The 16540-nt window shown below is 41.7% G+C and overlaps 2 protein-coding genes across 22 annotated transcripts in view; one reads left to right on the top strand and one right to left on the bottom strand.

The window, feature by feature from the left end:
* Positions 1-4781, top strand: part of map7d3 (MAP7 domain containing 3) — a 26990-nt gene extending 22209 nt beyond the window's left edge. For 19 of the 20 annotated variants that reach the window (XM_077578366.1, XM_077578358.1, XM_077578357.1 and 16 more), the window contains 7 exons: positions 375-498; positions 583-868; positions 933-986; positions 1071-1137; positions 1578-1731; positions 2168-2433; positions 2639-4781. In XM_077578366.1, the coding sequence (XP_077434492.1) occupies positions 375-498; positions 583-868; positions 933-986; positions 1071-1137; positions 1578-1731; positions 2168-2433; positions 2639-2646 (959 nt within the window). In that variant the 3' untranslated portion in view covers positions 2647-4781. The remainder of the gene's footprint in view (positions 1-374; positions 499-582; positions 869-932; positions 987-1070; positions 1138-1577; positions 1732-2167; positions 2434-2638) is intronic. The other variant, XR_013295637.1, reaches the window with a different exon arrangement.
* Positions 4779-16540, bottom strand: fhl1a (four and a half LIM domains 1a). 2 transcript variants are annotated; one of them, XM_077578379.1, is made up of 6 exons: positions 16438-16540; positions 8835-9016; positions 7358-7535; positions 6993-7162; positions 6662-6848; positions 4779-5446 (listed from the first exon to the last, which is right to left on the bottom strand). In XM_077578379.1, the coding sequence occupies exons 2-6, from the start codon at positions 8988-8990 to the stop codon at positions 5295-5297; spliced, it is 843 nt and encodes a 280-aa protein (XP_077434505.1). In that variant the 5' UTR covers positions 8991-9016; positions 16438-16540; the 3' UTR covers positions 4779-5294. The 2 variants fall into 2 exon arrangements, with proteins under 2 accessions (XP_077434505.1, XP_077434504.1); XM_077578378.1 differs by lacking the exon at positions 16438-16540 and adding an exon at positions 12676-12795.

Genomic DNA, 16540 nt, shown 5'->3' with positions numbered 1-16540 from the left:
GCCACTACATCGTGATAACTTGCATTGATGTTTCTGCATTTGGCAATTTATTATTATATTATATTATTAGTATGGGATTTTTTTTAATGGGCTTTAGGTGAACTGATGAATACACACACGCTCGCACGCACACACACACACACACACGCACATCCACATACTCACCCACATACAAAAAAAAAATATATATATATATATATGTGTGTGTGTATATATATATGTATATATATTTAAAAAAAAAAACATTACATTTTTTTAATTTATTTGTTTTTTTTAAAAAAAAAAAAAAAAGAAAGGTTGGGAAGCAATGAGCTACAACCAGAATGTTAACAACAGCAATCATATTCCTTGTATTTGTCTTTCCTGCCTGTCAGATTCTAAGACGGGAACCAATTCTGCTGCCGAGGCAGCCAAGCTGTTGGCGGAGCACCGCAGACAGATGCGTGAGCAGAAGGAGAAAGACGAACAACTCAGGATACAGCGGGAAGAAGAGGAAAAGTCAGCATTTTCCGTATTTCCTCATGAAGAGCATCAGCGGCGCAGAAAGTGAAGGCGAAATCCCTTTTTGTTTTGCTCTCGCAGGCTCAGGAAAGAGGAGGAGCAGTGTCTGGCAGAGGAGGCTCGCCTGAAGCGCCAAGAGGAGGAGAAGCAGCTGGCGGAGGAGAGAAAGTTGAAGGAAGAGGAGGAGGCGCAAAGAGCGGAGGAAGAGCGGGAGAGACTGGAAGCCGAGGAGGCCGTGAAGCAGGCGGAGCTGCAGAAGGAGCGGGAGGAGGCGGAGGCCAAAGCCCTGGAGGAGGCCGAGAGGGTCCGCCAGGAGCGCGAGCGCATCATGCAGCAGAACCAGCAAGAGCGGATGGAAAGGAAGAAGGTCTTTATTACAAGTCGTCATCTAGATGAGGAGAAACCAATCATAACAATCTCTGTTGTTTCAGAGAATTGAAGAAATAATGAAGAGAACTAGGAAAGGAGATGGAAATGACTTCAAGGTGGGACATTTTTGACATTCCTATGACCGGTGGTGATTTTTACAGAATCGTGTCATTTACAAGTGTGGTGTCGCTCCTATGCAGAGAGACGATGACAAGGACCAGGAAGACAATGAAGATGGAATGGACATGATGAGCTTTGATGCAAAGAGTATGTTCGCATTACAACCCCTCTGTAGTGTCCAAAATTCAGCCTGCAAAAAAAAAAAAAAAAACACCATTCATAAAATCAGCTATCTGGAACACGCTAATTCACTCTTAAAATCAGATCATTTAAAATTGAAAGAGATTGCAGCATATCGAATATATATTATAAGGCTGAAAAACAGCAAAGAGATGCAGATCAATTCAGTTGGCAGACGCTTTCATTTTCTCCTGGATCATGACAATGCGGCCCTGAGATGGCAAAGCAGTCCAAAAGCAATTATTTGGGGTGATATTTTGATAATGATGATGATGTTTTTGTGCGGTCAACATAACAGAAAACATTGAAAATCTTTGAGAATATAGTGCATGTTCAAAATAAACATTCGGTCAATTACAAAAAAATGGGTGTACGTCCGTTAGTTCTAAATCTGGTCTCATTGGTAGGTGAAGAAGGTCCGATGGGGGACGTTGCCATGGAGATGCACAACTGTGGCGATGGAGTGCCACAGAGAGAAGAACCGCTGGGCTGCCTGAACGGACGAGGAGAAACGGACGACAAGGAGAACAACAACGCCCCGGACGACACTCAAGCAGTCAGGTAAGGTGGCCTTGAAACTCGCCACTCGTACGCACTTCATTTGAGCACAACTCTATCATCTTGATCGAAACACAGATGTATTGATATTTGGCACAACCAGCAGTTAGTTCATTCGACATCCCTAAAAAGCCTTTTTAAGTCGAAGTAATAACGATGCGGTGATTAGAACGCTCACTTTCACATAAGCTCTGCAGGCAGTGGATTTAGCTAATGGAATGCAAGCAAAAGCTCTATTAGCGCCCCCTAACTCATGACCAAACATTACATAAGACAACATTGTTAGTTGTCCATGTGCTGGATTGGTTTCTCTAGCTCCCTTTTAATCAATTTAATTCCTTAACCGCATAAGAAAGCCTTGATCAATTGACTCACAAATGGACTTACTTGGCGTGAAATGAGGTTTTGGAGATAACCACGCTGGCGTTCCTCTCTCCAGTCCGGTTTCAAAGAGCCGTCTGTTGGAGGGCTCGGAGTTCCAGAACGAGCAGGACTCGGCCAAAGTGGACCTGGTGTCGGGCCTGGGCGGCAAGTCCAACCCGTGGAGCTTTGAGGATCTCATGGACCGCAACTCCAAGACTCACGCCCTCATCGAGGCCGAGGACTGCAACCCGGTCCTGATCAACTGTGACGGGTCGGACGGCACCAAAGGAAGCCCCGTGAACTCCCTGCATTCCTCCAGTCAAGCCATGGAGGCTCTTTCGGGTGAGCAGAGTATTCTTGTGCCGTGGATGCTGATGGTTTCTTTGAGCTTTATCACCTTCCCATGGGCAATATTGATGAGGCAATCCCTCATCAGTGGAGAACTTTTGGGCTGTTGCCACCTAGAAGAACTTGTAACGTTACGATGAATGATCAAATCCAAAGACGCTTTCAACAGTAACTCCTCCGTCATTTTGTCTATTTGCAGAGATCTGATGCTGCACCCGACCGGCCGGCCGTCCGGCACCAAAAAGCCTCTCCACTGTTGCACTCCTCAACTTCCTGAGCTCAGTTGAAAAAGTTTCCTCTTAATTCCAGAGGGAGAAGGCCAAGGTGACGTGTAAAGACCTCGCCTCAAGTGCTTAAGTGTCTCATCTGCAAGATGACGAAAGCTTCAGGGAAATTCCACGTTCCTTCTTCTCGCGTCAGGTCTACTTTGTCTTCTTCCTTTTCTTTTCTTGTGCTGTCCCGGATGTTTTAAAGTGTTTTTTTTTTTTGTCTTTGTCAGGGGTCAGCTGTTGTAATTTATTCATTCATTTTTGTCTGTTACTTAGATGAGCGTTTTTGGTGTGCACAAACGTTTAAAGGTGTCCTGTTCTCGTATCTCTCGGGGATTGTGGCGCGTGCGTGGCTCTTCGAAATTTACTTGACCGCCTGCTGTCGATTTGGTAGCGTCTGACTAATATGGCCTTATTAATTTTTTTTGTTTTTTTTTCACAACTCTAGTTCTGGTGGGGGGGTCGCTTCTGCCCTCGTTGCTCGTGCGCGCATGCTTTCCTGTCATATATGAAGCATAGAAAGCCGTTTGAGCATTTATTCAATACCCTCATTGTCGAACTGAAGGTCGATTCACTAGTCAGACTTGTTTTTACACTTCTAGTGTCACTTCTGGCCCACTAATACCCAATTAAACATTATTAGTGAGCGACTGTACTGTGCTTTTACTAGTGAGTTATGTTACTCGTAAGACTGTCATTCTACTAGTGTGCTGGATTGTCTCACTAGTGAGGACAATGTACTAGTACATTGACTTCAAGTTGGGTATCCCGAATATGGAATAATGCTCAAACGGCTTTTCACACATGAGACTTGAGACATCCTGTGTTGCAATCTGTTTTTGGCCACCAGAGGGCATAGCAGGCATGCATCAGTTTCTGTTTGTTGCTATTCAGGGCTCAGTTTGCTTTGTTGTATTTTTGTACATTTGTATATGGAGCTTCTGTTTACTAACAAGATGGTTCTAGTTTACGACACTCGGTTCCTTTTAAGCAAAAAAACACACCAAAAAAAACGTAAAAATACGGAATTCCCATCTTTTAATGAAATTTCAACATCACCCCGTTCCATCGTCTTGTTCGCTGCACACGCTAGCTGCTATGTTTGTAAGTTTAAAAAAAAAATGCATTTCAGCTGTTTTTTATTTTATTTAATATGACACATGGCTGTTAATATATGAAAATACAGTTCTGCATATATTTAAAGTGGTTGTATATGTAATCAGTGTTAGGCCAATGAAGCCATGAGGGCCGAGTACCGACTCTGAAAGCGGCCGAAGACTTTGAGCCTTCAGCCGTCGTTTGTTTCCGCGGTTGAAATCTTGAATATTTCGGAGGGCCTCCATTTTTCTGCCTTGTTGTTTGTTGGCACTTTGGCCAATCCAACGGAAGGACCTGAGGGGGCTTTAAGAATGTAAAACTTTGTTCATCCTTTGACTTCCACGTGTTCTGTACTCGCCATGTTCAATGCTTCAGGTAGCTTGCCATGTGACGTGACCTTTTATTGGTAGCCTGTGTGACCTCTGTGTGACACTTCCAGGACAGGCGCTCTGCTGCAGCAACTGCTCATGAGCGCTGCCTGCTGGGGGGAGGCTGCTACTGCTGTCTGCCCGATCAGATAGCAAAAAGAAAGCCAGCCCTTTGACCGTTTATTTCCATATCCTTGACATCTGCCTGAAGGTACTCGTACTCTCTTCTCACTTGCTTGACAGTTGCTGAAATGTCTGACAACTGTAGTAAGGACAAAGTAAGTAGATCTTAAGGGGGATATAGAGAATATGGAAGCAAATACGTAACAGGTTTTCCAAACACGTACCATTTAGTTGCTAGGTAGGACTGTGCCTTAGATGGAGGTTTAGAGTTTTTAATGTTGCTGTTCACTAACAATTAAAAAAAACAAACAAACGTGTCCTTACCTCGGCCTCTGACAATCAAGTCCTTTGTGAATAAAAAAAAAAAAATCTCACCCAGCAACCAACCATCAGTCTGTCCCCAAGTAACATTTGTACTGTAAATATATTAAATTGTTCTGAGATGTTATAAACTGTTAATAAAGTCTTGCAAAACTAGACGTGAGATTGCAACGCCTTTATTCATTCTTATGCATTTTTTTTTTCCAACTTCAATTCAAAAGTCTTGATTACATAGGTTGCTTGTATTTCAGCTTTAAGTGCTACAATTTCAAATCACTCAAACAAAACTCTGCATTCCAAAAAAACGCAGCTCATTCATCAAAGCTTGTATGTATGTTAAGCAGGCATGCACAACCGTGTTCTGTGCTTTCCTATTGAAAGCAACACCTAGCCTGATATGAAATGCTGCTTGCATGTTTCTAGCGATAGGAAATACACACACAAAACCTTATTCATCCAAATGTGGTTTATATATTTTTTTGTTATGCCGACTATCCAACTACTATTTTCAGAGCTGATTATAGTATTGATTAATGGACTTTTAACTGATTTGAAGCATTATTGTAGTGCCAGATAAACTGGAATTCTACCCTTCTTAAATTTTGCACCCTCTGATTCCACTTTTCTTTTTTTCTTTTTTCAGAGGGTGTGACAGATGCCATTTCTTCCCATCATCTCACAGTTTACAACAGTTGATGCAGTAGATGTTTTCCCCGGTCATGACAAAGCGCTTGTTGGCCAAGGTCAGGCAGCACTTGTAGCACTTGAAGCAATACTCGTGCCAGGAGAACGCCTCGTAGTTCACCACGTTGGTGCCGTGGCCGAACCCTGCGGACACGCATGGAACGTTGACAAATATTTACCGTTAATGAAGTTTGCCACGATTAATTGAATTATTTAAGTCGGGCACGATCACAGGTTTTATTGACCAATGAGCATTGTACTGTTGTTCTAGAAGACAGGTGAGGTCGGTGCTTCTGTTTTGGGCAGGATGTGTTTCACTTTTGGGCAGGAACAGAACCTGCTGCAGACTCTGGACTCAACTGCGTAATGTTTAAGTGTTTGCCATACCTATTTTTTTTTCATTCTTATCTTAGTTATGCATCAAGGATGGGCAATCTGAAACCTGATGACACGGACACTCGTCGGCCCTTTCGAATATATGTATATGTTGGGGGTGTCACATGACTTCAATAGTTAACTCATAATTAATCACATATTTTATATCTGTTCTAAATGTACAGTTTCATAGTCAATGTTAAACTAATAGAAATATGACTGCATCTTTTAGTCATTAATACAGTAATTTCCTAATTCATCAAAATTGAGTTCAAATTAAAAAGATTTACTGAAATGTAAAAACAAAAGTTGCGATATTTATTTGTATTGAGGTCATTTTTTTGCCACTAGATGGCATAATTGCATCTGTAAGACTGTGACAGCTCAGTGCATTTTTCTTTTCACATTAAGAGCCATCTCATCTTTAACATGAAGTAAATTCTGCACATTTTAAAAATGGTAAAATATAACTTGACCACCAGTCTCCACCAATATATGCATTATTATTACATCTATTACTGCAAAATTTTAACGTGGACGTGTCTGCTGTGTTACGACTGGAATTCCCCCAGTACAGGCTTTACAAGTAAGAGGCGGTCATTAATCGCGCATTAAAATAACTAGTGGCATTAAAGGAATTTTAAATTTACTCTTAACGCACTCGTTTTGACACCCCTAGTATATTTATATCTTTATAGCACCGTATGTATGTGTTTCTTACAGTTTAAGGAAAAAAAATATTATGAAATGAACCTGGATTGTCAGGCAACCAGTTCAGGGTGTGACCCCGCCTACTGCCCGAAGCCAGCTGGGATAGGCTCCAGCGACCCGACTAAGCGGTTAAGAGAATGGATGGATGAAGTATGAATTAATAAATAAATGAACATGAATTTTAGGGGTGAAGAAAAACAACAAAATAATTGCCACAAATAAATCTAAATGTCGGGTTCAAGGCCCTGGTTTGTGTTGATGTTGCGGTCTGACCTGTGATGGGGTTCTTGCAGCCGTGGCACTTCTTGGCCACGTCGCTCCGGTAGCAGTTGACGCAGTAGAAGGCGTCCTCGTGGGGGGTGAAGCGAGTGCCGCTCAGGGGCTTGCGGCAGGTGGCGCACGCGAAACACTCGGAGTGCCAGGGATTCTCCTGGTAGCTGATCCCGCCGGAGGTGATGGGCTGGGAAGCAAAATCACGCCCACATCGTTCACAAGCGGCGTCTCAGGTCAATGTACGCTTTGGACGTCGTTATTTGAAGACGATGAGGACGATCTTGACACACGCCTTCTTCCTTCTCCGCCAGGAAATGCCGGCTGAACGTACCTCCTTACACTTGAAGCACTTCTTGGCGAACTTCTTTTCATGGCAGTTGGTGCAGTAGATGTCGTCACCCTTGGTCAGAAAGCTCTGCGTGCGGATTGGCTGCTTGCACTCCAAGCAGGTGAAGCACTCCTCGTGCCACACCTTCTTCTTATACTCCACATTCTTGGCACCTGCCACACACACACACACACATCGTGTTTCAAAAATGACCATGTTTGTATTTCATCTTCACTTATTCACTGCCATTGACGGCTAGAGACGTCAAATACACATTTGAACTGTAACAAAAAAGTATTTTCATTTCTCAGAGCTGAGACTTGAAATGAAATGCTCGTATAGAAAAGGGAGGTGTGGGCGTGTCCCACCTGGCAAGACCACCTTGTAGCATCCCTGGCAGCGGTTGCCATCCGTGCTCGAGCTGCACTTGCCGCACATGATCTTGCCGTCGTCGCGGGCGCAGAATTGCTCGCTGCCCAGCGACTTGTAGCACTTGGCGCAGCGGAAGCAGTCCTCGTGCCAGTGGCGGTTCTTGTGGGTCAGCTCCTGAATGCGAGGGAACGGAGGTGTCGGTCTAGGCCGCTCCAGTGGAAGGGGTCGTACCTTTTCAAATAGCTCCGAGTATTTTTTATTTTTTTTGCTTTTACCGCTGACTTTCTTAAACAAGTCGTACATTAAAAAAATTTACACTCACCACAAAAATTGTTTTCCCATTGTTCACATTTACAAAAAACTGACATTCTAAAAACTCATTCTCAGATAAATACTTCTTGTACGCAACAAAAAAGTTGCACATGCTAAAAACTACACACACACACACCTAAATGCCCTCAAATTTGCTATAAAAAAGAACCCCTCATACTCCCCTTAGACTCTCATTCATACCACAAACTCTCACATAAATAACTCATACTCACCAAAAAACTCGCGTCAACACAAACTTTTCACTTACGCAAAAACTCGAGTCAACATAAACTCTCACTCATCTAAAAAAAAATCTCATACCAACTCTTATTCATCAAAAATATCTCACACTCTCACTGCACTCAGATATTCACACACATCAAAAAAAAAATCTCTTTCACCAAAAACTTCTTACACCAAAAAACGCCACCATAAAACACCAAAAACTTCTTACACCAAAAAACGCCACAACAAAAAAAAAAAAACTCCCACACTGACCCAAAAACTCAAGCTTTCAACTTTCACTCACATACCGCATACACAAAAAAAAAAAAATTATAATTCTTATTCAAACACAAACTTCCAGTCACCCAAAAATTTCTTACTTACACTAAAAAACCTCCAGTCATATAAAAGCTCACACACTTAAATAAATAAATATATATATATATATATATAGATATATATAGATATGTGTGTATATGTATATATATGTATATATATTAAAAAAATAAAAAAAATAAAAAAGAGAAAGAAAAAAAAAACATTTTATTTATTTATTTATTTATTATTTTTTTTATTTTTTAAAAAGGAGAGCAATGATGATGTCAAATCGAATGAACAATACTGAGCTCTCCTAAAAAATAAAAAAAAAAGCTCACACACTTACCGGTATCCAAAAAACGCAAGCATCAAAAAGCCCTCCCTTAGAGTACAGCAAAAAATACTTTTTCACAACCCAAAAAAAAACTATTGCTCAGATGGAGGCGTGGGGGGGGAAGCACTCACTTCAAAAAACTCATTCACAGGAGAAAAAACCCAACAACTTTCACATACACCCAAAAACCTCTTGCATGCAAAAAAAACAAACAACCTCACTTCCTAGTTCTGTTTCCAAACATTTTTGTGTGCGCGCTTTGCATGTGCGTGTTGCTCTCTGACCTTGGAGTCGGCGCCGATGGGCCGCCTGCACTCGGCGCAGGTGTTGGCGCAGACTTTGTCGAAGCACTTGGTGCACACGTGCTTGTCGTCCTTCTGGACGTACTTCTTGCCGTGCAGGTTGTCGCGGCAGTAGAAGCAGTCGAAGCGATCCGTCATGGTGGAGGTCAGGTAGCTCCGGGGGCCTGCCGCCAAAAATACAAGGTCACTTCTGTGTGTCGGCTCGCGCTGGGAGAACCGAGTAGCCTCTTCCAAAGGCAATTGCTAACGTTTCTGGGGTGTGGCGTATGCATTGGGTGAGAAATTTGCAAATTGCCGGGAGGGGGGGACTCGGCACATGTATGCGCCGCTAAAGCTAACAAAAATAAATGGACCAATTGTGTTGGAGACCCCTGATCAACTAATAAGTCTTGTTTGTAGTCTGCCTTGTATGTGATTGCCGTGGACGCCCTTTCATCCACTGAAAATCCTTTTTGAGACTCAGTGATATCGATCTCAAGCAGGCAAAACCAAAAGTGACTTTTATCCAAATCTCCACGCCAAAATTCCATCACAAACCCCGTTCGCCCGCTCAGATGTGACCCCCGGGGTCGACTGCGTCCGCTCCCCAGTCGAGGCAGACGACTCGTTACTGGCGATCCGCTTTGGCTATCGGCCATTCCATCGCAGGAATGCAGACAGACCACTATGGGAAAAAGATTGAGTCCGTGTGGTGATGTCTTATCGGACAAAAGGGATTCATGGCGGCGCTTCGTTTCAGTTGAAACTACTACAGCTGGAGCTGCGCGCCAAGGGTCAGGGGTCGTGACATTTAGTCATGGCAACATGCAAATATTTGGAAGCCACTGTGTGTGCATGTGTGTATATATTTTGTAGGGGTGTCAGGTGATTAAAAATTTTAATCGCATAACTTCAGTAGTTAACTCCTGATTAATCATTACATTAAAATATTTTTAATATAATAAGTTTTCATACTCTTGTTAACATGAAAGTGGAAAAAATGTTAAACTAATAAAAATATGGCTACATCTTTTAGCCATTGATACAGTAATTTTGTAATCATTCAGAAAATGGAGTTAAAGTTAAAAACGATTTCGATATTGATTTGTGTTGCCTCTAGATGGCATAATTGCATTTGTAAGACATTGGTGACAGCTCGGTGCATTTTTCTTTTTCATATTAAGAGCGATCTAATCTTTAACATGCAACATTTAAAAATGTTTATTACATTTATTACTGCTAAATGTTGACGTGGACGTGTCTGCGGCGTTGACATTAATCGCGCGTTAAAATAATTTGTGGCATTGAAGGAACTTTAAATGAACTCAAAATTAACGCACTCATTTTGACACCCCTAATAATTTGTATGAGTCTGTGTTTGCTTGTATGTAGGGGTGTGTTTATATGTATATTTGTGTGCGCGTGTGTTGGATGAATGCTATCAATGCGCAGCTGGGAGCAGCGGATAAAAGCGGGTGTGACTTGAGGACTGAGTCACAGACCCCCGAATCAGTCGTCGGCGTCATCAGGCAACAAATCACAGCGGCTCTTCTCTAAAGTCCAAGTCCTATTTGGGGCCCCACTAAGCCCCGTCTGGCTATTGTGCTTCCACTGGGACGAGTCCAGTACTTGCTTGGCCTTTCATCTTTGTTACCAAATGCGACAGCTGCCCCGCCACTACATGTCTGCAAGAAGATGAGCCGTTTGGGGAGGTTCGACCACTTTGGGGCGTGAGTCACAACAGCGCAATGTTGGGTCTTCTGTATGGATGTGTGTGTGTGTGTTTACAAACATGAGTGAGGGTGAAGGAGCTGGAATGTTCCACCACAAGGGAGTTGACCTTTTGAGTTTTTTTGGGATGTCACCGCATCCCTGCAATCATTGGACCCTTTTTTTTTTATTTGTGAGAAATGTTGAGCCCTGTGGGGGGGGGGGGGGGGGGGGGGGGGGCAGATATTTATTTTGAGAGATCACCGTGCAGGCGTGGTTTTTGACCGATCCACTCATCCCTCGGCTCGGATGCAATATCAACAAAATATGCAAAGGTGACTACAGTCACATGACTTGACTTGAGTCCGATTCAAGTCATCAATTTTTGGACTTGAGCCTTGCTTGGCTAAACAGTTCTAATGCTGAAAACTCATATAGAATATCATTACCCATTAGTAGGAATATATGAAGCTCACGGTACAATAATTGTCACGATATTGTGGGGAGGGTGGCGATATTATAAAAAAAATTTAAAAAAAAGTCATACTAAAAAAAAAAAACTATATTGTGCTTTTGTACATAACTGCAATGCATATAAATGACCTCCAATCTCAAATAACACTTAATAATATTCATATTACGCACACATATTGATTGCGTTCACAAGCATATTACATTTCCCTTCATTTAACAATTAGCGTGGATTTTAAACATAGACGGGCCAAAACACATGCCGAATGAAAATTAAACTGCACTAAAAAACTAACCACCAGAGGGTGCTAGAACTGTACAAATGGAAATCAACTTGACATTTTTAACAGATGACTAAAAGCGGTTAAGAAAATGGATGGAGGGCTGCTTTTAATATCGGGACATGACGACAACAATATTGTGGCAGTTTTAATATCGCGATATCATGATATTGCCGTTGTCGTTACAACCCTACCCATTAGTGTCGTGATGCTCGTCACTCTGTGTTTACACCAATTTTGGGGGGATACAGGATAACATAGGCCGGAATGTTTGTCTCTCGGCATTCTCGTTAACTTTTGATCCCTTTACAGAGCATGTTGCTTAGTACTAACACTCACGAGAACAAAATTGTCTACAGTGCTCTCTCTCTCTCTCTAAAATGTCCTTTTGAATAGTCACACTCGCTCAATCTAGAGCCGAGATCTTGTCACTCAGCATTTGTACAAAATAAACAGGAAGATTGTTGGAATGCTTTCATTTAGCATCTGTTGAAAAGTATGTCGAAATCATATCGTGCAAGTGTAAATGCTTGTCTCCGAGCATCCAACTTGCACTTGTGGCTACTAAATGGCAATGTTAATGTTTTTAATGCTCTTAGCATTCACACATCTATAGTAGCAACAAGGCATATGCCAAATATGACTTTTTGAAAGAATGATAGACTCGTCCCTCAGCATGTATACAAAATATGTTCAAAACACCTTATGTGAGCGAATGCTTGTCTTTCAGCATTCACAGTTAAATAACGTGGACACAATATAGCATTGATGGCAATGCTATCATTGCTATATTTCTCTCAGCAGTCACACTCATTAAGAAGTGATTTCTAGTTGATACATTTCATTTACAAAATATGAAGTGAATCTCGGAGTCCCTCAAGGCTCAATTGTAGGTCCAGTTCTTTTTAACATTAACTCATGAATGGCAGAAATCGTATTGCAGCTCAATCAAGACAAAAAAATGACTTGACCTGAAGCTCTAAAACGGAAACCAGTTCAAGTCAAACGTGACCTTTTGAACCCTGCATTAGACATCAGACTCCTACTTACTCATTCTAACGTTATTATAAAAACCTCGGTGTGAATGCTCGTTTCGTCATTGGCATAAATGCTGTAAATGTTGACGCACATTAGCACCTGTTTGAATGCTCGTCTCTCAGCATGCGCATGAACTGTAACTAAATAACGTGGCTACAATTTAACATGGAGCGTGAAGCATTCTAACGGCATGGTGCGAATGCTTGTCACTCAGCACCAACGTGTCACCTTTGCAGACAAATTACGCAACATCCTGCATTATACGTTGTTTTATGCGATCCTAAATGGGAATTGTTTGACTTTTAACATCAATTTAAAACCGATATGTGTCGCCGTTATCGTACCTGAGTGCCTGTAGAAAGTCATGTTGCTGGTCTTCGGGATCGGTAGCAGATGTGAAAACAAAAGATGGAGGCAGCGGAAAGAGAGGTTGGACCCCACATGTGCCTTAGTCCGTATATACACCCCTGCAAACACCCGCCCGAGACCACCCCCGACCCCACCGGCCCGGTCCAAATCCAACCTTCGCCTCCTTTTTAGGCTTTGGAGAATAGGCAGGATAGATTAGGCGATGGAGATTAGATTCCGCATGTTAAAAATAGGATTAAAAAAAAAAAGAGCTTCTGGATGATGGCGGACCCGCAAGGACAACAGATACTCCCAAAGCCCCCAACCCTTGCCATCGAATGTTTTGTCTCTGCCGGCTGGAGCGCGTCAACATCGCAATTCGTCCTGATGACTCACGGGGGAATAAGTGGAGTTGTTGGCTTTTGAAGTTTATTTTGGTGTCAACTTTTTCTCTTAGTAATTTGAAAAGGCCATCAGTTGGGAGATTTACTGTGTTTGGGTTCAGAAGTGCGCTGTGATTGGTCGATGCAGTCATGTGACGGATTTGCTCCATTTTTCATCATTGGGCCAATGGATTTTAGATGACCTTTAACCCTGGAAAAAAAAAAAATTAATTGCTTCATGATGCCTTCACTGACATTACGAATTAGTTGTTTGATATGTTTTATTCAAATGAAAACAGACAAATCAATGTCGTGGGCTTGTTTGTTTATATTTGGACGATCATCTGGTTTTAATCACATAGCACTTCAATTTGTATTTGTCCCTTTCCTAACACGCCAGCCGATTACAATTCAAGTTTGTTTTTCCAACACATCTCCCACACATTTTTTTGGGGAGAACATTTTAATCGATGTTTGCGTTGCTTATCACAAGTGACCAATCACTCTTTTCCTCTTTAATTGCTTGACCTCTTTCATTGTGGCGCGTTCACGTCTGCTTTTTAAATGTGGCTTGTATGAAATACCAAACTGATGACGGCAGGAAATGGAATCAAATTAGAAGCAAGGGTTGATTTAGCCCCCCCCCCACCCCCCCCGCCCGTATAGTGAGTCAGACACATTTAATATCATGGCAATGAAAGCACTTATGAAAGCTTGATTTAGGTTACGTGAGCGTTACAAAGTGACAGTAGTGTAGTTGGAGTCATCTTACAAAATGAACCTTTTTAGTGCTGCAATTATTCATTCATTTCTTTCAATTTCTGGATTTTTTATTTTACCAGTTAGGCTTTGAAAACCCTGCCACGGTTTGGCTTTAGCCCCTGGTGCTAGCTAGCTAGCTAGCTAGCTCCCTAGCAGGTAAACGAGCACCATGGGAGCTAGCTAGCTAGCACAACAACTGAAACAGTTAGCGATAAAGGCTAAAGCCAAACTGTGGCAGGGTTTTTACTTTCCGGACCTTGATTTGTCACCTCGGACCCCAGGGACCTTTTTTGAGGTCTTTTTTTTCATGGATCACATCATCATTTTTATAATATTAATTTTTAAAATTTCTTTGTAACGGTAATAATATTGCATAATGCGCTCACCCTCATTTTTCAATTTGTCTTCTTTTCTGGAGTTTTGATTGGTTGGTTAAAATCACATGATTCTAGTAGGTTCACGTATTTATTTTTTTATTTTTTTATTTTTTTAAATACTGTAGGTGTTGTGTTTCCTAATAGGCGTTAAGTCTTGGCTGTCTGGTAAACTCATTTCCTGTCTGTTTTACTAGAATACAGAAGTGGCGCGCGCACACGCTGGCAAAAACAGGAAATCTGGCTCATCTTCAACGTGACACTCCCCGAGAAAATGTGAGTCTGCATGCTCAATATTGTGTTTGGGTGCGGACAGACCAGTGGCAGACTGTGCTGCATTATCACACACACACACACACACACACACACACACACAGTTGTGAAGTAAAGGTCACACATGCAGGATGCGGTATGCGCGCACTAAAGGCCACCAGGGCAACCGTCAGTCAACACGCACACACAAGCAGATAAAAGCACCGGAGCTCAAATTTAGTGGCCTGTGCTTGCACGATGAGCAACTGCAGGCTTGACTACACGTTGATGTGATTTTCTTTCTTCTTCTTCTTCTATTTTTATTTTTTTTCCTTTTCTTTCTGGATGTGATTTTCTTTCACGTTGATGCAGCCGAAGAAGCTGCGCGCTACATAAAGTCGCTGGGTGCTCAACTCGCTTACATCACAGGTCACATCATCGTTAGGGTTACCCTCAGGGCGCCCGTTTCATTTCCATTTAGACAAAAGTAGTGCTTTGCCACCATCTTGCAGCCACTTGGTGCCTCGCAATTATGTTGTAGTCAGTTTGGAAGCTTCATGTAGACAAAAAGTAGTGCTTTGTTGCTATCTTTATGCTAAGGAACTGTGTTGACGTGAGTTGAGGAGCTTTTGAAAGTAGTGCTTTGCCGGCATCTTGGTACCAAGGTGAGTTAGACCAAGCTTTGCCAACATCTTGTGCCACCTTAGTGCCAAATGAATGTCGAAGTGAGCTGAAGAGCTTCATTTAGACAAAAGTAGGTTCACTGTACAGTATTCTAACACTATTTGCAAAACCAAAAATCCACAAAATGATGGCCCACAAAACTCATATCGGGTTCTTTTGTTCATTTGAGAAGGCCTGGGAAATGTTTTATGGGTTCAAAAAGGCGGATGATGTCATCACGGAGAGGAAGCAGCGGCTCTGGTACATGATGACATCATACGTTTGCTTTGGGAGAGGCCCGAAAGAAGAAGGGAAGGTGACCCTGCAGCAAGGCCAGTAGGCCACATAGCAGCAAGAAATACAGTACGGTATTGAAATGGATCCTCCTGACCTACAGAGCATAGAAAGGACAAGGACACATGGCAGGAACAAGGAGTACACAAAGAAAATATATTCCAAATGCAACACTAAGATGAGAATAAATACTGTACTGTAATGGGCTTTTTCCACCACAGTGCCACCTACTGGATCTGGCCGGAATTCCTCCTTTATGCATAATTGTCATTCATATACAATTTGATGCTACAGTACATACTTAATATATATATATAGACTTAAACCTATTTAACTTTTGATTGCTTTATTTTAACATATAAAAATCCGCCCATCCGTTTTCAACACAGTTTATCTTCTACTCAAAATGTCCCTGATCTTTGGATTTAAAAATAAATACATCAAATAAGCTAGAAAAGTTTTACTCCATAAGTACGTTTAAATTGACATTAAAATATTATCCAAAATTTCTGGGGAATGTTAAAATGCAAACATATATTTTAAAAATCCCAGGGAATTGAAAATAAAGTTCTAATGGTTGTTTATTTATTTTTTCTTTATGCCTTTGTTCCACTTAATTGTACACAAAAATAAATAAAAAAAAAATTTTGTTTTTTTTTAATCCCCCACAAAATCTGAATTGTCTTCCAAATATTTCTCTGGCATTTCAATGAATTTATTCTAATTTCATTTGGAGTGCACAAAGATCAACTGTAACAAATGTAATAAATTCCTTCTCATGTTTAGTCACAGGCCTGTCGCATTATATGTGACATTATTTATGTACGAGCTATTTAGAAACGTAAACAAACCGTGAATGATAAGCCACAGGCATCCGACAGTTTCATAAAAGGACGTTTAAGGAGGATTAACGTCACAACAAACAGTACATCACTTGTTACACGAGACAAACCACATCAAATCGAAGGTCAGCCTGTCGTGTCACTGGGACAAATTTAGCCTAAAAAAAAAATCTTGTAATTGGACTCACCTTGTGCAAGAATGCGATCGCGAGTGTCTCGTCCGTTGGCCGAGCTGTGAAATGCGCTCGCCTCTTAAAAGCCGCAAGCAAGTCAAGAGGGAGGAACGAGCAA

This window comes from Vanacampus margaritifer, chromosome 10 (assembly GCF_051991255.1).
Source record: "Vanacampus margaritifer isolate UIUO_Vmar chromosome 10, RoL_Vmar_1.0, whole genome shotgun sequence".
Taxonomy (NCBI): domain Eukaryota; kingdom Metazoa; phylum Chordata; class Actinopteri; order Syngnathiformes; family Syngnathidae; genus Vanacampus; species Vanacampus margaritifer.
The sequence above is the reverse complement of the archived record's forward strand: the minus strand, read 5'-3'. Positions and strand labels throughout refer to the sequence as shown.